Genomic DNA, 24,664 nt, shown 5'->3' with positions numbered 1-24,664 from the left:
GCAACATCATCCATCCAACATTACAGCTCACCCACCTAAACACTCAAATTTACTTTTTCCCCTGAATCTTCAAACGTATTTCATGCCTTTGAGCATGTTCACTGCTTGTGTTCATAGCAATATGAAAAACTTTGTTTTTCGAACAATGTTCACAAAGTTTATTTCATATTCAGGATTGGAATTGCCCACCAACCTTCATATCTCATTTTTTAGTTCCACAATAAACATGTAAAAAAATATTTTCATGTCTAAAAGGTAAAGGCAGGCAAGAAAGAAAAAACAACAACAACAAATGCCATTTTTGGAAGGTTGTCACTCCTGCCCGCCTGCCAGAGAGGTTGGTTCACTTGTTTTTTAATTTACTGGAGTGTAATTTTTTTTAGGAGTAGGCAGGATAAAATCAGGGTGTCAGCAGAGGAAAGTTAACCATGTCTGTCAGGCTGTAAAGATTATTGCATAAAGCCACTATCCCTGAGGGCACCACACACTTAATACTGTTGAGAAACAAGACAAAAATTCAGTGCATGACTCTGCATTTTGCAGTACAGTATTTTCCTTGCATCTCTGCTGTACATCATCTGTGTAAGGACATGGGCCTTCCTTAGGCTGAACAGGATGGCGCAAGAATCGGAACGAGTGACCGCGATTCCAGGCTGCCATCTAGTGGCACATTGAATACAGCATGTAGACACTGAAATATCCTTTTCAATTCATACCTCTGTTTGTGTTGTACTATAGTAAAACCAAGTATTTCACCGAATGACAGAACCTATGGCGGAGCTAAGGGCACATATATTTCAACTGTGATATTTACTGCAATTTAAAAACACTTATTGGTCACTGTCAAAATATTAACATGGCATTAAAATTCAGCACTTGGGTTTTGAAAAACATGGTGTGCCAAATTTATTCATTCATTTTTATGGGCATGGCATCTCATAATAACATGGAGTGACTCATTGCTTCCAAATGAAAAGGAACAGTTTAGAACAATACAAAATGGTAAGGCAAAGCATTTTTTATAAAATTATAAAGTACCACGGCAGGAAAAATGTATTCAAACGAGCCCAAAGTACTTTGTTCATCATTCTGTTAGATCTTTACCATACACAGTGGGGTTGCAGTCCTGGGGATGGCTTTCTCTCCAGCATTTTGCCACAATACTCCTTTCAAGCCATTTGCAGCTAACAGAACAAGGTACCTTCTAACAAGCCCACACACACAAGCCCATGTTTTTTCTCAAAACACCCACACCACCATATTTTAAAAAAGTATAAAAAAACAACATAATAGAACAGACACTGGAGCTGTACCACAGGCTCACAACTCATCCTTGTCCTTTTGTGAGTCTGCCGCAGGGCTGGCCTCTGCTTTAGAGTTCTGGGAGTCTGCACTGTGCGACTCCAAGCTTCTTTCTATTGGCTGCTCAGCGTCCGTCTCCTTGTGGCCTGTCCCAGAGTCAGTGGTGCTCTTGCTGGCGGTGGCCTTTTTTACTGGAGGCTTATCCTTTTGTTTTTCTGTCTTCTTGGTGGACGGCTTGTCCTTTTTGTCTGCTCCTTTTGTCTTCGCTTTGTCCGCCTCTTTGACCTTCTTCTTGTCTGCCTGTTTGCTTTTCGGTTTGGTGGCTGCTTTGTCTGCCGCTTTCTGCTTGGCAGGCTGTTTGCCCACTTTCTTGTCTGTTGCCGTGTCGACTTGTTTGCCAGTTGGTTTGGCAGCATCTTTGTCTGTGGGCTGGTCAGCCGGTTTGTCTGCAGATTGGTCATCTTGTTTCATTGCTGTTTCGTCTGCCTGTTTGTCTGTTGCTTCGTTAGCCTGTTTATCTGCTGACTGGTCGGCCTGTTTGTCTGCTGATTGGTCAGCATGTTTGGCAGCCTCTTCACCCGCGGCCTTGCTGGCCTGTAGCTCCACCTGCTCTTCAGGCTGTGCATCACTTGTTTTGTTGTCCTGCTCTGTGCTGTCAGGGTCCTTCGGTGACCTCTGGAACTCTGCATCCAGAGGGCTGGAGAGCATCTTCAGCAGGTCCTCTGCTTGGATCCTCTCCTGGAACAGCACAATTGCCAAAGAGAAGATCAGAGCCCAAACACAACTCTACACAGCACAGCCTCATGTAAATGCTGTCAGAATGACTTCCTGTGTGTGTTCAATAACTTACTTTTAAAAAACATAGCAAATAGAGGAACACAGATAGCCCAAGACAGCATGTGCAAACAATCTATGTCCTGGACACTGAACAAATCATTTCAAACAGTTCACGTGAAAATAAGTGGGGACAATATACTGGACTTTTTTTGTTGCTATAGGAAAATAATTTAATTTACTTATTTATTTATGCTTAGTTGGTTCACATCTTCACAGCACCGCAAACAAAACAATGTATTACAGCAATTCTACTTGCAATTCCTTTAATAAAAAGAACAGTAAGGTGGGGCAGCAGCGCAGTATTTTGGTGTCAGTACGGCGGCTTCTTAGCCGGCTTTGTTGTTTTCGCAATCCATGTGCTCATGTTTACCGTTTTCCCCTGTGTTCCAGCCCTGCCCTGTTCCCCGTCCTGTCTCCGCCAACCTGTGCCTGATCACCCGCCTGCCTGCACACCTGCATCTCATCCCCTCATCCGACTTGCCCTATATATTCCCTGTTTGTTGCGTGCTCTTTTGCTAGTTCTCCTCAGTTCTCCTGTTTCGCTACCAGCCATTCTTTGTTCTGTTTTGCCTGCCCATTTTTGCGACCCAGCTTGTTTCTCTCGACCTCGATTTTTTGTTTTCTGGTTGTTGTTCGCCATGTTTTCCCTGGTTTTTGACTTTGCCTGTTCTGACCTCGTTTTCAGATACCGTTTTGGATACAATAAACTCGCCTTGTTCATCGTGCCTTCCTGTCTGCGCCTGAGTCCCTGCCTGAGCCCCCTTGACATTTGGTTTGTGTAGCTTGAAGGTTAGCTGTACCCTTCAGCTATTTGCTTCTGTTCAAATCTCAGTGTATACATGGACACCATGTAAAATGGAAAAAATGGGAAAAAAAAAGTTGCTAAACACATGAATAATAATTACAGACATGCTCCCTTTTCCACCTACCTTACCATCATTAATCCCTTCATTCATTTTTGTTAGAAACCACTCTTACCCTGAGTGACTTACAGAGACACTAACAGTGGTAGAAGGCAGCATTCCAGGCAATGAAATTTAATTTAAATACAAATTTCAATTCCAGTGGTTGTATATCGGTGCAGATGCTTGAAATGGTGAGTGAGTGAGGTACCTTCTCATTGTGGCGAGGGTCCAGGGTAAACCAGATAGCGACGGCACACCGCTGCCCCCTGGTGACAGCTCTCACGCCGTGCGGGTTCTCCTTACCGGCCCCGAACCCCACGACCCGGCCGCACTGCGGTTTGACCTCAGCCTACAGTTCAAACAAAAAAAATCATGAACCCATAAACGAAAGAAAACTCTAAATTCATCTAATTTGGCTCTGGGCTCTTTTTTCAGCTCCACGAGCTAAAGCTGAGGAGGCCTGCTCGTGTTCTGCCAAGCTTTAAAGGAAGGGAAACGAAAACCTTTGAAAGACTGTGCCAACGATCGGCACAAAGACACCTACCGTGACCGTCTTAGCATCGAGCTCCGTGAAGATGAAGTCTCCGCCTTCAAAGTCATCGTTCAGATAGAGGATGGCACTGAAACAGGAGGAGGAAAGAGTGAGATTTAGAATACAGGGTCTCCCCGAGGTCTAATTACTCTACGTTAGCGTCAGCGGTGTGGTCTGCGCCGCGGCCGGACGGCACCTGTAGTCCCTGTGCGTGTACGCGGGTGGCTCCTTGATGCACTCGTTGAGCTCCGACACCAGCAGGCAGTTGTCCACGTGCACGGGGTGACTCAGGTCATCTCGGCCTTCCTGCTTCTCTGTAGGGGAGAGCAAGAGAGTCTCAAAGACGACAGTCACACAGCTATCTCCGCCGATAAACACATTCAACACATGGCACGTGGGCGGCGTTCAGTCTGACTGGCGATGTGAGAGTGGGGCTTTAAAGGAGCCAGAATTAATGTAGCTACCATGTGTTGTGAAACCCTATTTAACTGAAGCAATCAAAAGACTGCTCTCCGCAGCAAAACACAATGATGGGCTCAAATTAGTGAGTGATACATACTTTTATAATATGTAATCATTTCACATTAAATTACAGACTCATGTTTTGCTGTAGTAATTTGTGGCATGAAGCACTTTAAAGCTAATTATACTGGTCTTAATGGTGTGTTTAATTTATGTTTCATTTTCTCCACTGTATGAAGGGAGCTTTTCAAGACATTAAATCTAGGAGAAGAAAACAATGAAAAAAGATCAATAGAAGGTTTTCCAGCCAGAGGCAGCAGTGTAGCATGGTGTTGAGGAGCAGGGCTTGTAACTGAAAGGCTGCTGGTTTGATTGCCCACTGGGGCACTGCTACTGTACCCTTGGGCAAGATACTTGACCCAGAATTGCCTCAGTATATATCCAGCTGTATACATGGATGGCATGTAAAAATAATAACCTATGTAAGGCTCTCTGGATAAGAGTGTCTGCTAAAATGCCGGCAATGTAACACAATAGACAAGAGAGTTTACAATTCAAAGTAGATTTTGTTACGGGTATGCCACGTGACGTCAGGTAAAGGGTGCACGAAAGTAGGGGTTATGGGTAACATGATGTCAGGGTCACAGATGCACGAAGGTGTGCACCTCAGGTATTTTGAAGGACTATGGCAGCAAGTACAGATGTCGGGGATTACTGTAAGTACCAGCGTGGTATATTGTGCAAATCTGTTTATTCTCTCATATAGAGTTTAAGTGCTACCGTGTGTATATAGTCCGTGAGACGGTGGTGCATTTTGTCATGTTTATTTTATAGTTTTGTTTTGATGTTTTGGATAGGACGGCGGAGCCGGTCCGACGGTCTATTGTACCCTGGCCGGTCCCCACCGTTTTACTTCATTCTTTTGCACACCGATCTCCAGAACCCATCTTTTCTCTGCCCCTCATTACCTTCTTCCCTCTCTCAAACCACTCTTTCTGAAATTCCTGTGCACTGCTGTCTCTTCACCTATCTTTCCTCTGACCCATATAAATACTATCTAGCCAGTTAAACTTGAAGCACTTCACCGCTGCGTCGTCTGTCCGGCTGGACCAAACACTAAAGAGTGAGTAGCCGGTTTGATTTACTTTTATGTGCGGAATATTTATCCTGCTAATTGTCCTGTGACTGCCTGTAGTCACCTTTGTCAGGAGTCTGGCCATAACAATTTACACTTTCTCAGCTATATTGATCTTACATTTCTGAACCCTGCAAAGATTTAACATAGACTTGCACCCTAAACTTCTGACTTCTAAATCCTGAGTAATTAACATAGACTCCTGAACCCTCTAAGGAACATAGAACCCTGCTTGCACAGGAACACAATTTTGCCATGTAGAGAGCTATCACTTCGAGTGTTCGGTGGAGGCTTTGTTGTCGTTCTCACTGGTTTGTTGTGAAGTGTCACTATTCACTGTGCCACCTCCAGATGTTGCATTATATTACATCACTTTGCATTCATTTACCAGATGCTCTTGTCTAGAGCGACTTCCAGCACAAAAGAACAGAAATGTATCCATTCAAGCTGAGTGAGCAACAGTGTCAGACCAGGCTGTCCGCCCTACCACAAGTTAATTTGTGCAACCTGACTAGACAATGGAAGCCAAGCATACTAGCATTCACTGGATCAAGCTTGTCACAAGCCGGGGGCCCTGTGCTCACCATCGATGGCTGAGCGGCAGACCAGGTGGGTGTAGGAGAAGTACAGCGGCGTCTCCAGGCGGAAGTAGGACTCCAGGACCCTGCGCACCTTCTCACTGAGGTCAAAAAACAGCCGCGCGCTCTTCAGTGGCACCTTGCCCTCCTGTCCCAGCTGTGACCAAAGACCACAACAAACAGGAACAGGAATGAAATGTCACCAGAATGACTCCAAACCAAGACAAGCAAAAGGACAACCTCATATACTGATTCTTTGTCAGCAGAAAATTATCACATAAAGAAATCATATTGATTTACTGTTGACAACTTCTTATAGTGAGTATGATGATCTGTGCATCTAAAGAGAGATTGTGGGTGTTTTTAGAATGTCATCCTATAATAAAGCAATTGACCTGTCTTAACAGTATGATTGGCTTCCGCACAGTGTGTGAGGCAGAAAGCCTTAGATAACAGCACATTGATCAAATAAACTTAATGTAGCTGCTTTATTTGTGTTGGGAGAATGAAATGGTCCACCTTTTCTTGGCAAAAATGGACTGAAGGTAAGTGAAACTTACCCTTAGAAGTAGCAGATGTACTGGTTGCATGTGTATCATTACACATAGAGTTATACCAGCACAAGACAGATTATTCCCTTGTGGAAACATACTTTTTCTTAACAAGAGGCCCTACTCTCTGGGTAAACCTCACAACATGGCTGTGCAGACCTAAAGCTGCATACAGATCCAAAAATACTACTCTCAGCTTTGGAGGGAAGGAGGATAAACACTAAAGTGAAAGCCTTGCCTTAAGAGCTTTGAGGACGGTGACCCCTTGGAACATTTCGCTGGGAGAATGAGGGGACGGCTTCCCCCTGTAACCGTCTCCTTTCAGTGCAGCTGCCTGTAAGACAAACTGGGTCAGCACTTCTGCTGTGTGGTCACTCCAGGCTCACACTGGTAACAAACCAAACAAATCTAGCAGTGGTGACCACTGTACTACACACAGAAAAGGCAGAAATTTCAGAGATTTGAGATTGATGTACATGATTAACTTTGGCAGTACAATCATGTACATTCAAAGACATTTTGATGTAAAGACTTCATGCTTAAATGCTTGAAATTTGTTTCTTAGACAAATGTAAACAGTGAAGTTGATGCCTACGTATGATTTTCTTTCCAAAATAAAAATGTTTTTACAAAATATTTTTGGTTACTTTTAAGAATCGGGTTGTGATTTGTTTTTTACCCTTTTTGGTCACTGCATAATTCCATTTGTGTTATTTCATAGCTCTTACGTATTTACTATTCAAAAATGTAGAATATAGTAAAAATAAAAAATAAAAAATTGTGCCCAAACTTTTGGCCCGTATTGTAGGTCTATTGTTGGTGCAATACGGTGCTTCGGGATTCCCCCACTCATGGAGATATGGAGAACACAGAGAGGGTCCCCAGTATATCCAGCTGCAGTGACTCCTATGGCATGGACCCTCTTCGGGAAATGGAACAGTGAAGCTAACTGCAGACACTCCATGTACACACAAAACATGCATAAGACATTTCAGCTCCCTAAGAGCTAGGCCAGCTGGGGAGCAGCGGGTTCCTGCCAACGGCGCGCTCACATTGGAAAGGCGGTGGAGCTCTCTGCACTCGTCCTCGGTGATCACCCTGTCCAGCACCACTCTCTGAGAGCCATTCAGGAGCTTGGACGCCATGGTTACTTTTATGTCATCGTACAGCAAATTGCCCCCTTGAAAAACAAACATTCAGGCCATTTGAGAACAGCAAAGGGAGACAGAGCAGGCCCTCTCTTAAATTTAGTGATGAACAGACACTGGCTTGCAAAATGTACATTATAAAGTGTGTTTTGCACTGCATAATATTATACAGATGTACATAGTGTATATGTACATGTGCATACTGTAAGTACATGTGGTACATTGTAACACTTTTGTTCTCAACTAGCACTGAAAAACAAATTCCCTCATCTAGGTGGTAATTATACAAAATTCCCTCCCCCAGATGATAATAAAAAGGATTTGAAATCTATTCTATATCTAGGGATACATAACTTGATTAAAGATGATAAAAAAACATGGGAAAATATGCTTGCTGAGCTAAAACCATAGTAATGTGGTCAGTGACATAATACAGTATACAGTTAAACTGTATATTGGAACCTGAACTATATTAGCTGCATACGTAGTTACAAAGGCTTTCTTTCCCACACCTTCTCGCACCATCTTAGCGATGTCTGTCGACTCCTTGTTCTTCTCCTCCACCAGGTTCTCAATCTCCTTCATGAGGTTGCCAATTTCCTCTGTGATTCGGGCTGCTGTCTCCCTCTCTGCCCTGCAGGGGGCGACAAACGTAAAGTGACAAACTTTTAGTCAATGCCTTACAAAACATTTGTTCCTGGATAAACATTAAATCTTAAAATGTGCAGAGGTTAGAGAAAAATACACCAGATGCCACTGTCTGTAAATCCCAGAATCCCCTGCTTCTGGGACATCATGTATCGAAAATATTCTTATACCACTTTGTTGTACACTGCGTAACTAAGGGTAAGCCTCAACACTTCTAAAGTTAAAATCTGTATACTAACTGGGTACAGAAATTTCGATGTTATCTAGCCACAAGCTGAAGATTGCTGGCAAGCATCAGATAAGCAGCTGGTTCAGCAATCTGATCTAGCTTACCTGATCACTTAAAATAAGGGTTTACCCTAATACACTTGGAAATTTTAAGGAGTGAGTGGAGATGATACATATTTCCATATTACATGTATGCAGTTCCAGCCTACAGGCCAAGTTTTAACATGTAGCTACATCTCTGTCCCGGTGGAGAGACTCTTGTTTGCCACCTACAAGATCTTAGCCACACCCCTTTCCCTACTCAGATCTTTCCAGAACATTGCCTTATTTTTATTAATTACTTTTTTTAACTCATTTTCCACTCATCTAAAATCCTTGTTTTTGGCTGTAGTTAGTAATGGGAAAGTGAAGCTTCATGATCCCCACAATAATTGGATCACTGATCCATCAGAACCAAAATCAAAAGATTTTCCGCAGCAAAACGCACTGACTGATTCAAAGCAGTCAGTCAATGACAGCACATGATAAATCCAACTATTTTGGGATCCCTGAAGCCACGCCTTCCCAACAATAGCGATATTTGTAGTAGGATGTTGACTATGAGTTGAGGTGCTTTACGCATGTATCACACGTGTTCCTACCATGTGGACATGTGTAAAAACACGAAACGTGTCTTACTTCTGTTTGTCTCTCAGCTTCTGAGGCATGATTTCAGCCGGGGTCCACTGATCCTGACAAAGGGGGAAACAAGATGAGCTGATCTGGATACACTGGTGCTGTCTCAACTGACAGTGACAAGACTGAGGGTGAGGATTGTGTTACAGCAGAGCTCAAGGCATTCATTCTGTCATTGGCTATGTTTACATTACAATGACTATGCATGAGGGCACGTGAATGGCAATGTATTCAGCACAACGGCTCCCTATCACCTCCCGGTGGGCTGAGCTTAGGAAGCTCAGAGCGCTCCAGCGCTCCCAGAGTTCAGTTTAAAATTCACCCATTTCAAACTACACTCATTTCCACCGAGTCTGTGATTCAGTTTGTCCACAACAACTCTCCAGAGCCTACGCTTGTACAGTACTTCCAGCTGAAACATTGCCATTGACACCTTATGCAATAATTCTGGGTCACAAATCCAAGCACCATGTTCTGGAAATATCCCGTAGGATGAACTAAGACATACAAAAAAAGCCGTCACACCTGACTGTATTTACATGGAAGTGTGTGAGGCAAATTTTAACATACATCAGAATGAATACATACTTAAAATACATTCATTTAGTGCAATGCACCTTTTCGGGAACAGGTGTTTATAAATATTGTTCGGTGAGAATACTGGTTTATAGGTACTGTCACACTGGTTTACAGGTATAGTTCAATAAGAAGACTTGTTTATAGGTGCGGTACAGAGAGAATTGTAGTTTACAGGTATGGTTCAGTGAGAACACTGATATGTCAGCATGGTTCAAAGAGAAAACAGTTGATAGGTATGCTTTCCCTGATTTATAGGTGTGGCTCAGTGAAATGAGAACCAGTCTAAACTTAGCCATACTCCCAAGAAACATGTACCCCCATGACAGAAACACCACAGGAGAACACTGTACAACTTCAGGCCCATGGGAAACAGATGTCTACGGCAATCTACATATGAACAGAACCTCTCAACCAGCAATAAAGACCATAAAGAAAAGAATGGAGGAAACTTTTCTAGGAACATCGCTTATTGAACCTACCGGATCAACAAAGGTTATGCCAAAGACTTCATAGGCAAAATACAGCAGCTCTTTTTCCAGCAGGGACTGCTTGATATAATGCTGTACAACCTGAGGGGAAGGGTTGGACATGAAGGACATGCTTTCATTATCTCTGTTCAAACTGGATGTAACACTGTTGTATGATCTGTGACTATAGGGTACCCAGGCCTGTTCTCTGAAATACAGATTTATATCAGTAATTTCTCTCAATGACATAATTTAATATTAATGTATAATCAGAGTCTGATATTAATCCTTATTGTCATGTTTAGTCATAATTTTAAGTCATTAAGTCATTTTTTCCACAAAAATTGAAAATGGTGAGAAAGATTGTTTAGATTATCAAACACAAAATTGCATTATACTTTAAAGACCCACACAAGCTAATTTTTAAATGCTTGGTACACTCAACCAAACACTTTCGCTGAGTTTTATCTTGTATAGAACAACCCTGGATGCATTCTAGCAAACATGCATATTGGTAGTCCATTATAAAAAACTGTGGATATGTCCTAATTGGATATGTCTTCTTTTAGTTACAAACCATGTGTTCATGTATTTATCAGTGAAATCATATCCACTTTTGAATGGCTGTGTTGTCTGTGTGGCTACCTCTCTGGCCTGGATGCCAGCAGCCTTGTCCTCTCCCAGGGTTGCAGCATAGAAGGCCAAATTCTGAACCATCACGTCGTCCTCCGGGTGGAACAGCAGGTACGTCTTTGCACACTCAATGGCCTTCTCCAAGTTCTCACCTGAAACAAGAGAGGGGCAAAAACACATTTTTACTCTAAACACACAACAGAAATATTTATGCACTGTTTTTTGTTCTTTATTCAATTCAAATGCCACATCGGGTGCTTCTATGACAAAATAGATAATAAAACCTAATAAGTGTTTAGCTGGACAAACCAGACTGTTATAAGTCAACCTTGTAAAGGTCATTCCCTTAGTCTGTCAAACAATCATAAATTATTTTAAAAAAAAAAAAGTATTTTAGGCCCCAGTTAGATGCTCGAGTGTTACATGACATCTGAAAGGCAACCTTCTGAGAGCTTTTCATATAACAGCTCAAGGTGTGTTTTGAGTGTGCCTTCATTTTGGCTTACTTGGCACTCATGTTATTTTGGCACAAGCACACTCTCTGGTATTATGTCATAAGGTGTCTGAATCAGTTCTCTTTCTTCCTGCTCCAGTAAAAACTGTTCCTGAGTTCAGCTGCTGTAAACTCCTTCCACAGTGGCTCCATTAGCATTCCTTTGCCTCTATTCCATTTTCCATTGACAACAAACAACCAACTCTACACTTAATAAAGACAGAGAGGGGAAATAGCGCACTGTTGTAGTATGAAAACTGCAGGTAATTGAAGTGTGCGGGCAGGAAATCTTCCACTGGTTTGTCTGTGCCGGGCAGGGTGGCAAGCTCCACAGCACAATTCTGCTTGCAGTTCAGAACCTGCATGTAGTGATCTGTGAAGGAGGGAAACAGAAAGGGAAAAATTAGGACAAGTGTGTTGGCTACCTTACTGCTACATGTCAAGCCCCTGTTCAGATATATACATACACATGGAGCTGCTAACCACAAACTGTTACAGTGCTTTACATGCCGACATTATCAGTTGAACATGTTTTCCTCTTATTTTAGAATGACTGGTTTTGGTAAGTGTAGGTCTGATATCGGGCGACAATGCTATAGAGAGCTTTTCCTTTTGAAGTGTAAAGTTTTCCCCAAAATTTCTCAATAACTCAAAAGCAATGCAAATCATTGAACTACTCCTACCTACATTTTTTTAAGTTTAGCAGGCACCCTTTCCAAGCCAACTTATATAGCATCCATTCATAAAGATGGCTATTTGCTGAGGAAATTCAGGTGAAGCATCTTGCTCTAGGCAAGACAGTGTTCCACCTGGGATTTCGGTCTGCGGCCTTCCAGCTGCAAAGCTAATTCTGTCACCCTCACAACCCACTGTCATCCCTCATGCATTGACACACCAGGCAATAATGAGGCCCAGGATGGAAGCAGAGTCCTGGTGCTGTGCTTACCGGTCATGGACTGGAAGAGGTCAGCACTGTACTCCAGGTAGTTGTAGCCATCGTAGTCGTACGCCCCCTCGCAAAGAGCCCGGCACTCCAAGTCGGCAGAGAAATACTCTGTCACGGCCACCTCAAAGTGTTCGATCGCGGGGGCAAAGTTGTCAGCGCTGTACAGCTTCTTCCCCTGCAGAAACTCCTCCTGGAAATGCACACAAAGGCAGTCAGTCTGATTCTGCATGTACACTGTGGCACCAGCATAAACTCTCGCTGCAGCCCTTGCAGTTAAAATGAGAGAGAGAATTTGACCTTTCTGTAAGCTCTCACCCTTATGTACGACAAGAGTCACAACAGACTATTTACAGTGGATTTTTATCACAGTTTTTATGTGTTGAGAATTGTGATTTCTGAGAGTCGCGAATGAACAAAAATAAATCAGCTTGTTCCCTGACAGGTGAAGAAGTTGCTTTGTCCAGTGACAGTCAGCACTGAGCGACAGCAGCATGTTAGGCCCACCCTGTAGGATGTTGTCTCTCACCATGTGAAGCCTGGCTTCCAGATCTTTGAAGTCAGTCTCCTGAACGCCAGCCATCATCCTGTAGTATTCCAGGTTCTGTCTCATCTCCATGTGCTCAGGGTTGGCAAGGTAGAAGGTGTGCGCGGCAGCCACTGCTTTGTCCAGCTTGTTGATCTACCAGGGTGAAATGCTGATTATCACAGGCCGAAAGTGTTCTACTTTTTATTTATGGATCCGGGTGGATCCATGTGTTCCTTTCACTCTAGTTTGATAGCAAAGATCTGTAAACTGTTATTTTAACCAACACTTTTGTTCAGACATATAACTTTTGTTTTAATCAGATGAAGAATATTTGGCGTACAATCAACACTGAATTGGTATGTCACTTGCGAAACAACACACCAATCCACTGCATTCGTTTGATCAGCTGACGAACAATCCGTATTCAATATACACAATACACGTGTCAGTTTAATTAAATTGGAAGGGAGGACGTTTAGCGTCTGTTGTGTTTCGGGGCTATGCTTGTTATGAGAAAGGGGAGAACTGGGATATATTTCAATGCAATATAACACAGCCAAAGGGTTTTTTTCCCTCATTAAAAGACTGCTCAAATTCGGGTTAGTTGGCATGTAGCAGGCCCATTCTGCCGTTTAAGGTCGTAACGTTGCAGTCTCTGGATGGAAGCAGAGCATTACTGTAGACTCCGCCTAACGACGTGGCACACGAGCTGTGGCTGGGGGGGGGATGGGGGGGGGGTCACACTAATGTGCCTCAAATATACAGTTTAACAACAGCATTGTATTGCACACTGCTTTAACGCTTTAATTATAATACTACGCCAGTGTGTGGAAATGTGATGTGGAGTTTAATGAGGATTAAATTTTATGATTAGCAGTCGTCGTGCACAATAGCTTTATTCAATGTTAGTATTTCATTTTGTAGGTATCAGTCACTGGAGAAAAAAAAAAAACTAAAGTATGCAAATCAGTCTCTATCAAACATTCATTCGGTATATAAGTGAGTAAACAGAAATGAACAAGGAATAAAACACGTCCTAAAAACACAGGTTACTTGCCAGATGCACTTATGAGAATTACAGATGTTACGAGCATCAGCGGAAACTGACATGCAGTAGCTATTAGGTGTCTGATCCTGTTCCTATTACTTAACAGCTCATAAATTAGTATAATATAGATTGTACGTAACATTGAATATTAGGTATTCGTTTCACCTCTTGATCATCGAGCAAACTGTCTGGAATCAAGGCACAGTTTCCAGACATAGTCTTAAAGTAAATGTCTCACTTTATGACTTGAAATATCCTTGCACTGATTTCACTTCCAAGTATTTCCACAAACGTAACAGCATGTCTATTGTGGTAGCCGCTGCCTTTCAGACGTTACAGTTTAGCGGGAAGAAAAAGCAAAACGACATTTACTTTGATCTTACAAAGAACCTAACACATACCTTGAAGTAAGCTACTTGCAGATAGTTATAAGGAGTCCTCTTCTTAAACTCAAGTTCCACCTCTTCGCTGACTTTGTGATACGACGGTGGTCCCAGTTTCTCGATTTCACACGAATTCACGCAGTTGGCCCGCTTCAAAATTTTCTGGAAGAACCCAAGATCCTCCACAGAACCAGTGCCTGGGACTGGGACACCCAAGCCCGGTATAGGCTCCCCAAAAGCGGTTTGGTTGGCGCAAGAGAGCCGGCAATGCGCCCTCACACGGCGGATTGCACCCTTATTTCGAAGCGCCCGCTCCATGTTTAGGATAACCGAGATCCAGTCCTGCTTGTAGTAAGCTTCTACTGCATTGTCGAAAAGCATATCGTAGGGTTCTAACCCGGCATTGATATTAATCGGTGTGTCCATAAAACATGAGGAAATAAGGCTTATACTTATAATTGCTACACCTATTAAGTAGTTCATCCTGAGAGTTTGGGCCTCTGCTAAGCACAGCAGTCCAGACAGATCCTACGCAGAGCAGTCTACGCTGTGAAGGGAGCTCACATTCCTAGCCGGAGGCTAGTACAGTGATTGCGGAGGGTGGAGTTAGCAGAGAACCGCTAACACTCCCAAATGCTGCAAAGTTACAGTATTTCAGCAAACGGAGCCTCGCAGCGAAAGGCCATGATTATTGTAGCCTTAAATGATATGTTGAAGTACTATTCAGGTTTTGTTTGTGCAAAAGACACATTCCACGCAGCCTACTGTGTGGATTGTATGTTGTGGGGTTTTTTATGTACTATTGTTAACTCACCGTATTTTCGAGCTACATTTTCATATTAGCCTACTCCAAAGTAATTTCAAGAAAAAAAAAATCCTAATCGTTTTTAGTGTGGCTCAAATCAAGACTGAATAGTGAGTCCCATTTTGAATTACACAAATTTCACAAATAGACATAGCTTCTTTACCAGTCAGTTTCACTGGAGCAATTGAGATCATGTATCAGAGTACATTGCTTATTTAAAAAAGAAAACTAACACTTTCCATTACTTTACAACTGTAAAACCATCGGAATAAGACATCACTGTTGTAACCACAATTACTCGTTGCTGTTCATTAAAAGTAATTGCTACCTGAGCCAGCAACTCCCTCAGCATTTCATTCAGACTGAGAGATAACAGTTTACAGGTACATTTTGCGACTGAAGTTAGTGAAAATGAATGTCAGAGTTTTCAGCAATACCCCTACCTTTACCTTTACCTTTGCTGAATATGCTAATTAGCTCCTGTCTGCCTCAAAGCTTTCTCATGTTGAAATGAACTGACAGGCTGGTGAGACAGTGTCACTTCTATTGCTGTTACCACAAATTCATGCATGTTTGTATTTCCAAACACCTATGCTGCTAGGAAAACTTGTAGTTGATCACCAATCCCAAGGATAGCATCGAACGTGTTTTTTTTTCCTTCATATTTATTACATAGGGGATGCATGTTACCAAAAACGCCGGTTTACCAGTATGTGTTTTTTTTTCATCAAGAATAAACAGTAAGTGGTTTGTCAATATAGCGCATCCTCGTGCTATTCCTCTGACACGCTGGTTACCACAATTTAGAATAGCCTACGTAACAAGCTGTCTTCAGGTGGACAGTTATATCACAACTTCCATAACGTAACCACTCCGAACCAAATGTGGTTACGCAAAGGCTCATCTTGTTGAATACGTTTGAGAATATTCGGGCAAACGCGACTGCCGGAGTTTCGTGATGAAAAATATGGACAATATTGAGCTTTATAAACCTCAGATTCAATTAATTTTACCTTTAAAAAATTCAACGTACAATTTTATCTACCGTTCATTGCTGGTTGCGATAACATCAAGGTTTTACTTTTTAAATACAGTCAGGCATAAGTGAGGTAACCTATATTCAGAGCTGCAAGGACCTTAGGGTAGTGAGGATGCAGCAGTTGTGAAATTAGCTTAGAGGCGAGGAACGAAGTCATCAAAGCAGCTGAAGCGAGCAATTTGCCTCTGAACGCGACTTGCTGTACTGCATGTTTAAAGGAATTTAATAAAATGGAAAAAGCTGTTAGTTTACCAAATGAACACAGTAAAACTACACCAGGTAAGATGTCACAAATTTAATTTACTCATGTGGATCCTTACACTCCTTGTGGATTTGCGAGGAATTTTGTTTTATGAATAACCAGCTAACTACCGAAACTTGTTTTTCAGTCTGAGATCCATGACAGCGACATTTTATAATGTTGAAAAGAAGACAGAACTGTAATTGATCGAATGTGCCGTTAAATGGCTTGCTAGCTAACCGTGTTAACATTCGTGTGTCATACTGTTCGCTTGGTTATGTGAACTAGCTGGACTACCTTGACAGGGTGCCAGCCAGTCGGTTGTTTTTGTTGTTGTGTTTTTTTTTTTTTTTTTTTTACATCGAATTTAGTCACAAACACTAAATAACACTAACTTCCGAACGGTTAGAATTGATTTCATGTTATGTCGACGTGAAGGCTAGCTTGCTAGCTTGTTGTAGGTAGCTGGCTGTATTAAGCTGGCTACAGCAGCTCCGCATGGGAGTCAGTCAAGTAGCAGACATGATCGGGAACATGCATGTGCAACATTTCTAAATTGTAACACCTGCGGAAGGTACTCCTAAACTTCTAACCAGGTGCCGATGGTGTGACGTAATCACTATAGCTGTACCTCTCAGCGCTCTCCGCACATGGTAATTGCCTAACATCTGAGTTGGCGTTCGGATTGACAGCTGCTCGTATCTGTAACTTTTGAGTCCTAATCAAACTGCAGTGTAGCCGGCAAAGATGGTTCGTGTTAACACACATTGTACTGCTTGTCAACGCAGTTACCTTGGTGGAGAGTAGTAGCAATCCCAGCGGCCTGGAATTGGTGAGCTCCTATCAGACCAACAGAGTTGGGGATCCTATGGACCTTGTTGCCCTGGCAGAGCAAGTACAGAAGGTAAGGAACAGCATGCTTCCAGTCTTATCATGTAATCATGTAACACAAAATGGAAAATTACTTAACAAAAAAAAAAAAACCCTGCTTGCTTTTTTGTTTACATATATTAATTGAAAATTTTCAGATTTTTGTGATGTCTGTGCAGATTATTGGATCAAATGAAAACTTGACTTTTAATAGTAAAATCTTAAGCCTGGCTAGGTCTGTAGTTTATTTTTATTCAAACAGTAGTACTTAATTTCCATTGTCAGTTTCACAAAATGTTATAGGATTTGTGATATTTCGAGTAAGTACAATAAACTGGTCTTAAAACCGATATGATGAACAGGTTATGAATGCAATTTTATGGTGAAATTAATGCATTTTTTTTAATTTGTCGGTTTCAAAGGGAGATGATTTTGTGAGAGCCAACGCATGCAACAGGTTGACTGTCATCGCTGATCAAATTAGGTACCTACAAGAACAAGCAAGAAAGGTAAAGTGGTATTTCAGTAATTCTTGGCTATACAAAACCAGGCTGTGAATCTACACTGAATGGAGAGTGTGGATCTGCAAATAAAATGTGCAGAGAAGTGATAATCAACAATTGTCTGTGGTGAATCTGGCTTTACCTTACGTAAACAGTCAACTCGATCGGTCAATGTCTGCGCTGAACTTGTGTTGTTCATCCAGGTTTTGGAGGATGCAAAGAAGGATGCTGAGCTGCATCATGCAGCCTGCAATGTGGTGAAGAAACCCGGGAACATGTATTACCTTTACATGCGCGAGTCTGGACAGCGCTATTTCTCCATACTGTCTCCCAAGGTAACACAGAACGCTGACATCATTTTTCGGTACAGTGCTCTAAATAACACAGAGGGAAAACACTGTTTTTTGTACTGTCTGCTGAGGTAGCATGAAACACTAGCAGTATATCTCCATATTCTGGAAAACTTTCTGGAAAAAGCAGAAGTCATGCTGTCCAAGACTATAAGAGGATGCTAGTACTGATTTTTCAAATTGTCCTGTGAGGGAGCATGGAGCGCCTGCAGTACATCTCTATGCTGTCCGCTGATGTAACACAGAACGCTAACGCTCCTCCGCCATACTGTAACCTGAGGTAACACAGAAACACTGTTTGAAAGGGGTGCTGAAGGCAGAGTACATCATCAGAGATGTTGTTTTGAGTTCTGCAATGTTTATCTGCTATCAGGGGCTCAAAGTCTGTGTGCAGTCCATTACAAACTGCATGTTCTAGAGAAACAACATCACTGTGGGTTAATTCAACTTTGTCTCTTATTCTCAAAACCTCAGGCCCAAGGTATTGTTTTTTTAACTAGTTTTTTTGCAATGAAAAAATACTTAATGATAGCTGCAGGTGGCAATAAATTGATGACAGAAGCTTTATCCAGAAAAGAAAGGTAAGTGATGATGATCAGATAAATGCATCAACTTTTATTATGGTGTTGGTCAAATCTAATATGGCTGATATGGCCAAAAAGTTGCAACAAGTTACAAGTTGCATAAGGGTACAACATTACTGGGCACTGTTGTGCTATCTACTCATTGAAGTGTTAAAATAAATTACATTTGCAAAGTGTGTCTTTATTGGCTAGTGATTCTAGTTTTTTAAGTCGTAACTTTTCACTTGCAATGTAGATACTGGTGTGTACAAACATTTCAGTGTAAATACATTTCACCTCTCTATCGATAATGGATATTGAGAGTTAACATCTGTGTTATGTCACCTTCCCCTTTGCTCAGTTCTGTAAATTAGTTCCAGTGTGGAAAACAAATGTTTCACATTTCAAGGCTCTATGTTGATCAAGAGCAAGAGCACTCAGATTGCTGTCATTCAGCATGTCTTATGGCATACCATGTCACTTGCTAATCCTGGGCTGTATCGTCATTCCTGCAAAATTGCATGGCAAATATCTGAAAAAGACAAAAAAAGAATTGAAAGAAAGAAGAATCTAGAATTGTCGATCCCTCGATAAAGACAAAACATCTGTTTTTATTTGAAGTAGCCGTTCTCACTTGGAATAACTCTAATTTTTGTTGCCTTTTTGTCTTGAAGGAATGGGGACCCAGCTGTCCACATAAGTTCCTGGGCGCATACAAGCTTCAGTACGATATGTCCTGGACGCCACTGGAAGAGGTGGAAAAAAGGGACGCTGAAATCGGCATCATGGATAAGCTCTTAAGCCAGCAGACTGCTCTGCCACCCGCCACAGAACCCAACTTTCAGGGACTCTCCTAAAATGTCCGTCACTAGTAGGCTTTATTGTTGACGACTGCCTTTGGTGGCCCTTGGGACTGGATACATATTAATTATGATGCCATACTGATTTCTAAGGTGGTGAATTTTTTTTGGTGGTTGCTTTTTACACTGTAATGTCACTTTGGCATTCACATTGAACTTTGATCAGATGCTTTGTGCGACTTGTGAAACACAAGCGGACCACGTTTGCATACATCCAACGGGATGATGGTGAATTTACACTTTTTATCCAAAATGGTAGATTCCATGCCTGTGAGGTATCCAATGCTTCATCCATAATATTACTTGGCGTAATTTTTGTTCCAAGTAGGGCGAGATGGAGCGGTCATGGAGAACTTAATGTCTTATTTTTTATGTTCAAGTTGAATGGTCAAGCTAATTAATTTATTATCTTAAATATGACTCATGAAATTCTGTTCTTAATAAAGGGTAATTCAAAAGGTACAGCCCATTGGGATCTTAATAAATGCAAAAAAGGCCATTACTTTTATTTTGAATTAATGATGATGAATGATGCCTGAGTGGTTCTTCTTTGATTGAACCAAATTTAACTATTCTTCCCATGGTATCTCATCCATATGTGGCCTTGGATTTTGTTCTTTAAAAGTCTTTTATGTAAAAATCAGTTTCCTGTCATTATCAACTACCTGGGGAGAAATCCCTATATGGTGTGACTTTTTGGGTCACCTTTTATGTGTAAATGAAACTGCAATGTAAAATAAAAAATGGAGTGTTGATGTATTTGGTGTCTGGTGTTTATTATGCAAAAATAATTTGAAATCACGTAAAATATATGGAAATTTGAAAATTCTGTGCAAGGTCATGTTTTGTTTCAAGGCAGAAGTGGAATAAACAACTCCCACTCACTGAAAAATATTTATTTAGGAATTCAAATTTTAACAGTTTTATAGCCGCAATACACATTGTCAAGAAATTACTGTTCATTCACAAATGAACTGTGTAACACACAATATTATTTCACAGTATTCCAGTTCGCAGATGAAAGACAGGTCAATATTTTTGAAACAGGTAATAGAAGTAAATCCAGGAGAAAAAAAATGTGAGTGTTTTAACAAAAAATGCTAGCAATCAAATCACATTTAAGGCCAAATCATGAAACCACTCCACAGGCTAAATTTTTAAGCTTTAAAAGTGTTAATATCACAGTAAAAACAAGTCTGATTCACCCTTTTTACCAGTTCAGATTCTGTCATTTTCATGGAACTCATCAACTGTCTGTTCTAGAATCAGGCACTTCCATTTGGTTTCCTCCTCCTTTCTGTGTCCCATTCGTGACATCATGCAAGTAAGAGTTTATGTAAGGCAAAAGCTTCCAGTTGTCTGTGACAATGCTGACTTGAATGGCATCCTCTGCACCTATGATGTGCAGCAGCACGTGACACTGGGGTGGAAGGAAAAACAAGACCTTGTATGACTCCTGATCGGGCTGTTTGGAGATCAGGCAGGGGTGAAAGTTCGACTCAACCAGGTCACAGAGACGCCTGTCCCCAACCTCGAAACAGAACAGGCTGGTGGCAGACTGACTGGATTCCTCTGAGCATGTGGATTTCCAGATGTGGTCAAACAACTGTTCCCTGCTCTCCTGGGACCAATCCATGGTGACAGGCATTGGAAGAAATATGTCTGGGAAAGACACAGAGACGTCTGCCAGCTGGGTATACCAAGACATCCCGTCCTCAGTGGTGAACACGGCACTGGCACGGAGACGCGTGGGGTACGGCTGGCGAGGCTTCAGTTTGAGATGTACAACTGGGGGCTTCCTGGCCTTGAACAGGCAGGGCACATTAATGTCTCTCACCTCTTCATAATTAGAATCAGTCAGGTCAAAATGAAGACAGATGCTGAAGAGCTTGTGATATGGGGCTTCCACATCACCCACATGTGTCAAACAGTATTTCAGGATCACCTCAGAGGCAAAACCAGGGCTGAGAAACTGTTCCTGGTAAACCCTTAGCATCTCCTCACCTTCAAGGGTCTTGGATCTCCCCTCCTGCGACATCTCCTGCTTCGCACTATCCTGGAACTTTACCAGCTGCAGCACTGGGTGTTTCATTTGGTGCACCGTCAAGTTGCTGGACAGCCCTTCACTCTCTGCCATGATAGAGGACAGAGACCTCACCTTAGCTGGGCCTATATCTGGCCCCTTTGCCAGGACCCCAGAGAGCTTTTCTAAAGACAGGTTAGTTAGAAGGGTGTAGTAGAATCTTGCGTGGTCTTGAATGTCTGTGTCCTCATAGTGGTGCATCATGTACTGCAGGAGATCTGCCAGCTCAATGAACACCTGGTCCAAGCAGGGGTGCTGGAGCAAATTCCGACAGACAGCGAGAACCGCGTTGCCCATTCGCCACCCTCCGGCAGTGCACAGGCTGGAGTTGATGAGGACACTGAGCAGAAAGCACACAGAGCTCCTCTGAGGAACCTGACTTTCTCTGGCCACCCTGCCCAAAACTTTAAAGTGCCAGTTGAGGTTCTGGAGAGTGAGCTGAGGCAATGGCAATTCTACAATCAGTTTTTGCAAAGCTTTAAGCAACTGGATTGGCCACCCCGAATCTCCCAAACATTCCTGGGCACGATCTATCATGTTGTTCACATTGGGTGCTAGATAACAGTGCCTCGAATAGAGCTCACAAAGTCTTGTTGTCAGGTCATTTGTGAACTTCTCTGAGTGGTAAAAATAGTTGAGGAAAGTGAAAACAGCTCTGAAAAAGGTAACAGTCATTTCTCTTGTGCCATGGTTGTCCACGATTCTGTGGAGTGCCATCAGGTGGTCAAACAGGTAGCTGACCCCTTTGTCGTCTTCCTCATCTGCCTCCATGTACACCAGGCTGAGGAGGCTCATTCTGCAGAGCATGGTGCTGCTGTCGTTGAACACCGTGGGTAGCAGTGAGACAGCCAGACGAGGTGTGACCAGCACTGGAAGGCTCTCGTCTCCATTACTAGAGATGGGGCGGTTCTCCGGGAAATGGAGGATGCAGTCCATGTAAAAGAGCTTCTGAGGGTTGCTCAGCTGTGGGTGCTGGGCCATGCCCACGAGCCTCTTAATGAAGAAGTTCTCATCCTCTGTGGTGAAGAGGCTGTCTGTGAAGGTGGCCTTCATCAGCAATGTGGCGTGCAGGAGGGTGGTCTCCACCGTCCCGAAGAGCCGCAGGAGCTGAGACTTGAAGATAGAGGGGGAAAGAGCCTGAACCATGGCCACGACCTCGACGAGCTCTCGGAGCAAGGTGGCCTGGGACGCAGGGGTCAGCAAGTAGGACTCCTCCAGAAGCAAAGACACAATGGACCTCAGCTCCTTGCTGTCCGCACTCATCTGCAGGAGAGGGATCTCCCCCATGGAGCTGACTGGGAATGGAGGCAGGGGATTTTCGACAACCTTCCATGCAAACCCCTCATTCCCCGCCAAAATACTCTTCAGCTCCCCGTCAGCAACCTCGTTCTGCAGAGCCAAGAGGTGAATGGCGTTCTTCAGCCCCAGTGTGTACAAGACACAATACGCCTGGTGCAGGGGTGTCGTCTCCTGCTGTTTCAAGAGGTACAGTAGCTCTAGCTTTTGAGACAGCAGGCCCGGGAAACAGGTCTCCATCTCCCGGAGGCAGTCACAGGCAACAGCCCTGAGAGGATGGAAAACCTGCCCGTCTTTGTGATCATTCGTGTCCTGGATGGTCAGAAGCAGAAGGTCTAGAAAGCTCTCGGCCACCTTTGCCTGGCTGTCCATGCACGACGTGCACACCAAGATGTTAGCGGTGGCCAACATCAGGTGGCATTTGAGATTCATGGACCGTACAGGAGCCTGGGTGAAAATGGCCATGAGGTCAAGGGTCGTCTCCTCTCCCACAGTGGCACTGGGACAGAGGACATTGGGGTACTCTTGCAGGATGGACAGCAAGAGGACCTGCAACAATAAGGTCCCAAAAAGTAATCACATTGGAAGTAATAGGATCAAAGATCCAGTTTAATTATGCTACAGCAACAGATTAACTATTTTAGCTACCGTACAAAATGTGCACTAAATATATTTCATTACAGCTCTGTAAGCAATCATTTGCAAATACATACATGTCTAGGTCATTTAATGCAAAAATGTCAGGAGGCGATTTATTTTCGTAGGCCAAAATGCCTCATTTTTCATTGATGATGGACACCAACTCAAATTTCAAACTTCAAAACTCAGACATTTTGACTGCATACAAAAATATGAAACACAAAACTAGTTACTGACCTCTCGGGGTCAAAACTGACCTTCAAAGCTAATAATAGCTCATTTATAAGTAGCATCTTAATTTACGGTTTAAGCATTTGTTCACACAGACAGTGTAACGCATGAAATCGAGCTAATTACGCACCTTGGTACTCTCATTAATCCTGTCATCTCTTAATTCGTGGAGGAGTTCCGCCAGAAAACAGTCGGATGTAGTGCTTGACAGAAACTGAGACGGACTATGTATAAACGCCGAGATTCTCTGGGACCAAGAACTTGGAGCTGTAGTTGCCATCACAGGTACTGTGCATACGTGTCCAAGTTCGGAGAAGTTTTCAATCCATGACCTAGCTATGGAATAAGAGACACATTTAGTAAATTAACGCTTCGTAGACACGTTGCTACAACCTACGTTGCATTTTTCAGGACATTTAGCTAATCCGCAGAGGATCATGCTAAGAGCTTGCAATCCAAGTAGCTAGCTAGCTAGCTAGCTAATAAGCTACACACTTGAGTACGGTAAGTACAGGCTTATAGCAAACAAAATAAGGCTGCGAATAAATTAGTCTATATGAGTGGGAATATGCTTCTCGTATGTGACAAAATCAGTCAATACTTTACTTACGTGTTTAAGAAAATACAGTTAAAAACACGAAAAATGACCTTTTGCAGCTGTACCTGCTCCTTTCTTTTCCAACTCTTGGAATCAGTTCCTTATTGAAGAATCATGTGATTAAAAAAATATATCATATGACCAAACCTTCAGCAGAATGCTTCAATACCACCACCTGCTGGTAGACTAACATAAAGCAGTTTATATTCCAAGGAAAGTAGGTCATAAAAGTAATACAGGCCATTGTCAAACGACCTGCCAATGCGTCGCTATTTTATCGGCATAAGATGAAATGAAAGAGAACTCACTGACTAAATATACTTTTTGGATAAATGTTTAAGGCTATCAGTCTTCTTGACAAAGTTTTGAATATCTCACGGGAATTTTGCTTTTTTATCATTAATAAAAAATGTACATAGCTTATTTTTCATAAGCAAATGTCTTTTTGGTAGGCGTGAAGGTGTATTTAATACAGTGTAGTCTAAGTGTAATTCTAATATACATGTTACA

The 24,664-nt window shown here is 42.5% G+C and overlaps 3 protein-coding genes across 3 annotated transcripts; 1 reads left to right on the top strand and 2 right to left on the bottom strand.

The window, feature by feature from the left end:
- Window positions 1-779: 779 nt before the first annotated feature.
- p3h1 (prolyl 3-hydroxylase 1) lies at window positions 780-14,608 on the bottom strand. Its single transcript, XM_036531930.1, has 15 exons — window positions 14,095-14,608; window positions 12,646-12,798; window positions 12,120-12,309; window positions 11,415-11,546; window positions 10,693-10,832; window positions 10,060-10,149; window positions 9,005-9,057; window positions 7,963-8,084; window positions 7,355-7,482; window positions 6,541-6,636; window positions 5,758-5,908; window positions 3,773-3,890; window positions 3,589-3,664; window positions 3,253-3,393; window positions 780-2,040 (listed from the first exon to the last, which is right to left on the bottom strand). Exons 1-15 carry the CDS (start codon window positions 14,557-14,559, stop codon window positions 1,321-1,323), a joined length of 2,775 nt encoding a protein of 924 aa, XP_036387823.1. The 5' UTR covers window positions 14,560-14,608; the 3' UTR covers window positions 780-1,320.
- A 1,431-nt stretch (window positions 14,609-16,039) lies between these two features.
- Window positions 16,040-19,509, top strand: c6h1orf50 (chromosome 6 C1orf50 homolog). The gene is made up of 5 exons (XM_036531932.1): window positions 16,040-16,199; window positions 16,950-17,065; window positions 17,454-17,540; window positions 17,738-17,869; window positions 19,122-19,509. Exons 1-5 carry the CDS (start codon window positions 16,151-16,153, stop codon window positions 19,302-19,304), a joined length of 567 nt encoding a protein of 188 aa, XP_036387825.1. The 5' UTR covers window positions 16,040-16,150; the 3' UTR covers window positions 19,305-19,509.
- A 1,044-nt stretch (window positions 19,510-20,553) lies between these two features.
- On the bottom strand, window positions 20,554-24,245 carry ap5b1 (adaptor related protein complex 5 subunit beta 1). The gene is made up of 3 exons (XM_036530758.1): window positions 24,220-24,245; window positions 23,687-23,892; window positions 20,554-23,235 (listed from the first exon to the last, which is right to left on the bottom strand). Exons 2-3 carry the CDS (start codon window positions 23,834-23,836, stop codon window positions 20,554-20,556), a joined length of 2,832 nt encoding a protein of 943 aa, XP_036386651.1. The 5' UTR covers window positions 23,837-23,892; window positions 24,220-24,245.
- Between the last annotated feature and the right edge of the window lie 419 nt (window positions 24,246-24,664).

The sequence above is a fragment of the Megalops cyprinoides genome, chromosome 6 (genome assembly GCF_013368585.1).
Source record: "Megalops cyprinoides isolate fMegCyp1 chromosome 6, fMegCyp1.pri, whole genome shotgun sequence".
Classification (NCBI taxonomy): Eukaryota; Metazoa; Chordata; class Actinopteri; order Elopiformes; family Megalopidae; genus Megalops; species Megalops cyprinoides.
The sequence above is the reverse complement of the archived record's forward strand: the minus strand, read 5'-3'. Positions and strand labels throughout refer to the sequence as shown.

Bases quoted from the DNA above. Each gene is read 5' to 3' on its own strand.
- ap5b1 (XM_036530758.1), bottom strand. From the start codon at position 23,836: ATGGCAACTACAGCTCCAAGTTCTTGGTCCCAGAGAATCTCGGCGTTT. The intron at 23,236-23,686 runs GTGCGTAATTAG...TTATTGTTGCAG, and splicing joins GGATTAATGAGAGTACCAAG to GTCCTCTTGCTGTCCATCCT.
- p3h1 (XM_036531930.1), bottom strand. From the start codon at position 14,559: ATGAACTACTTAATAGGTGTAGCAATTATAAGTATAAGCCTTATTTCC. The intron at 8,085-9,004 runs GTAAGACACGTT...CGCCCCCTGCAG, and splicing joins AAGCTGAGAGACAAACAGAA to GGCAGAGAGGGAGACAGCAG. The intron at 3,665-3,772 runs GTGCCGTCCGGC...CTCCTGTTTCAG, and splicing joins TACACGCACAGGGACTACAG to TGCCATCCTCTATCTGAACG.
- c6h1orf50 (XM_036531932.1), top strand. From the start codon at position 16,151: ATGGAAAAAGCTGTTAGTTTACCAAATGAACACAGTAAAACTACACCA. The intron at 16,200-16,949 runs GTAAGATGTCAC...TTGTCAACGCAG, and splicing joins ACACAGTAAAACTACACCAG to TTACCTTGGTGGAGAGTAGT. The intron at 17,870-19,121 runs GTAACACAGAAC...TTTGTCTTGAAG, and splicing joins TCTCCATACTGTCTCCCAAG to GAATGGGGACCCAGCTGTCC.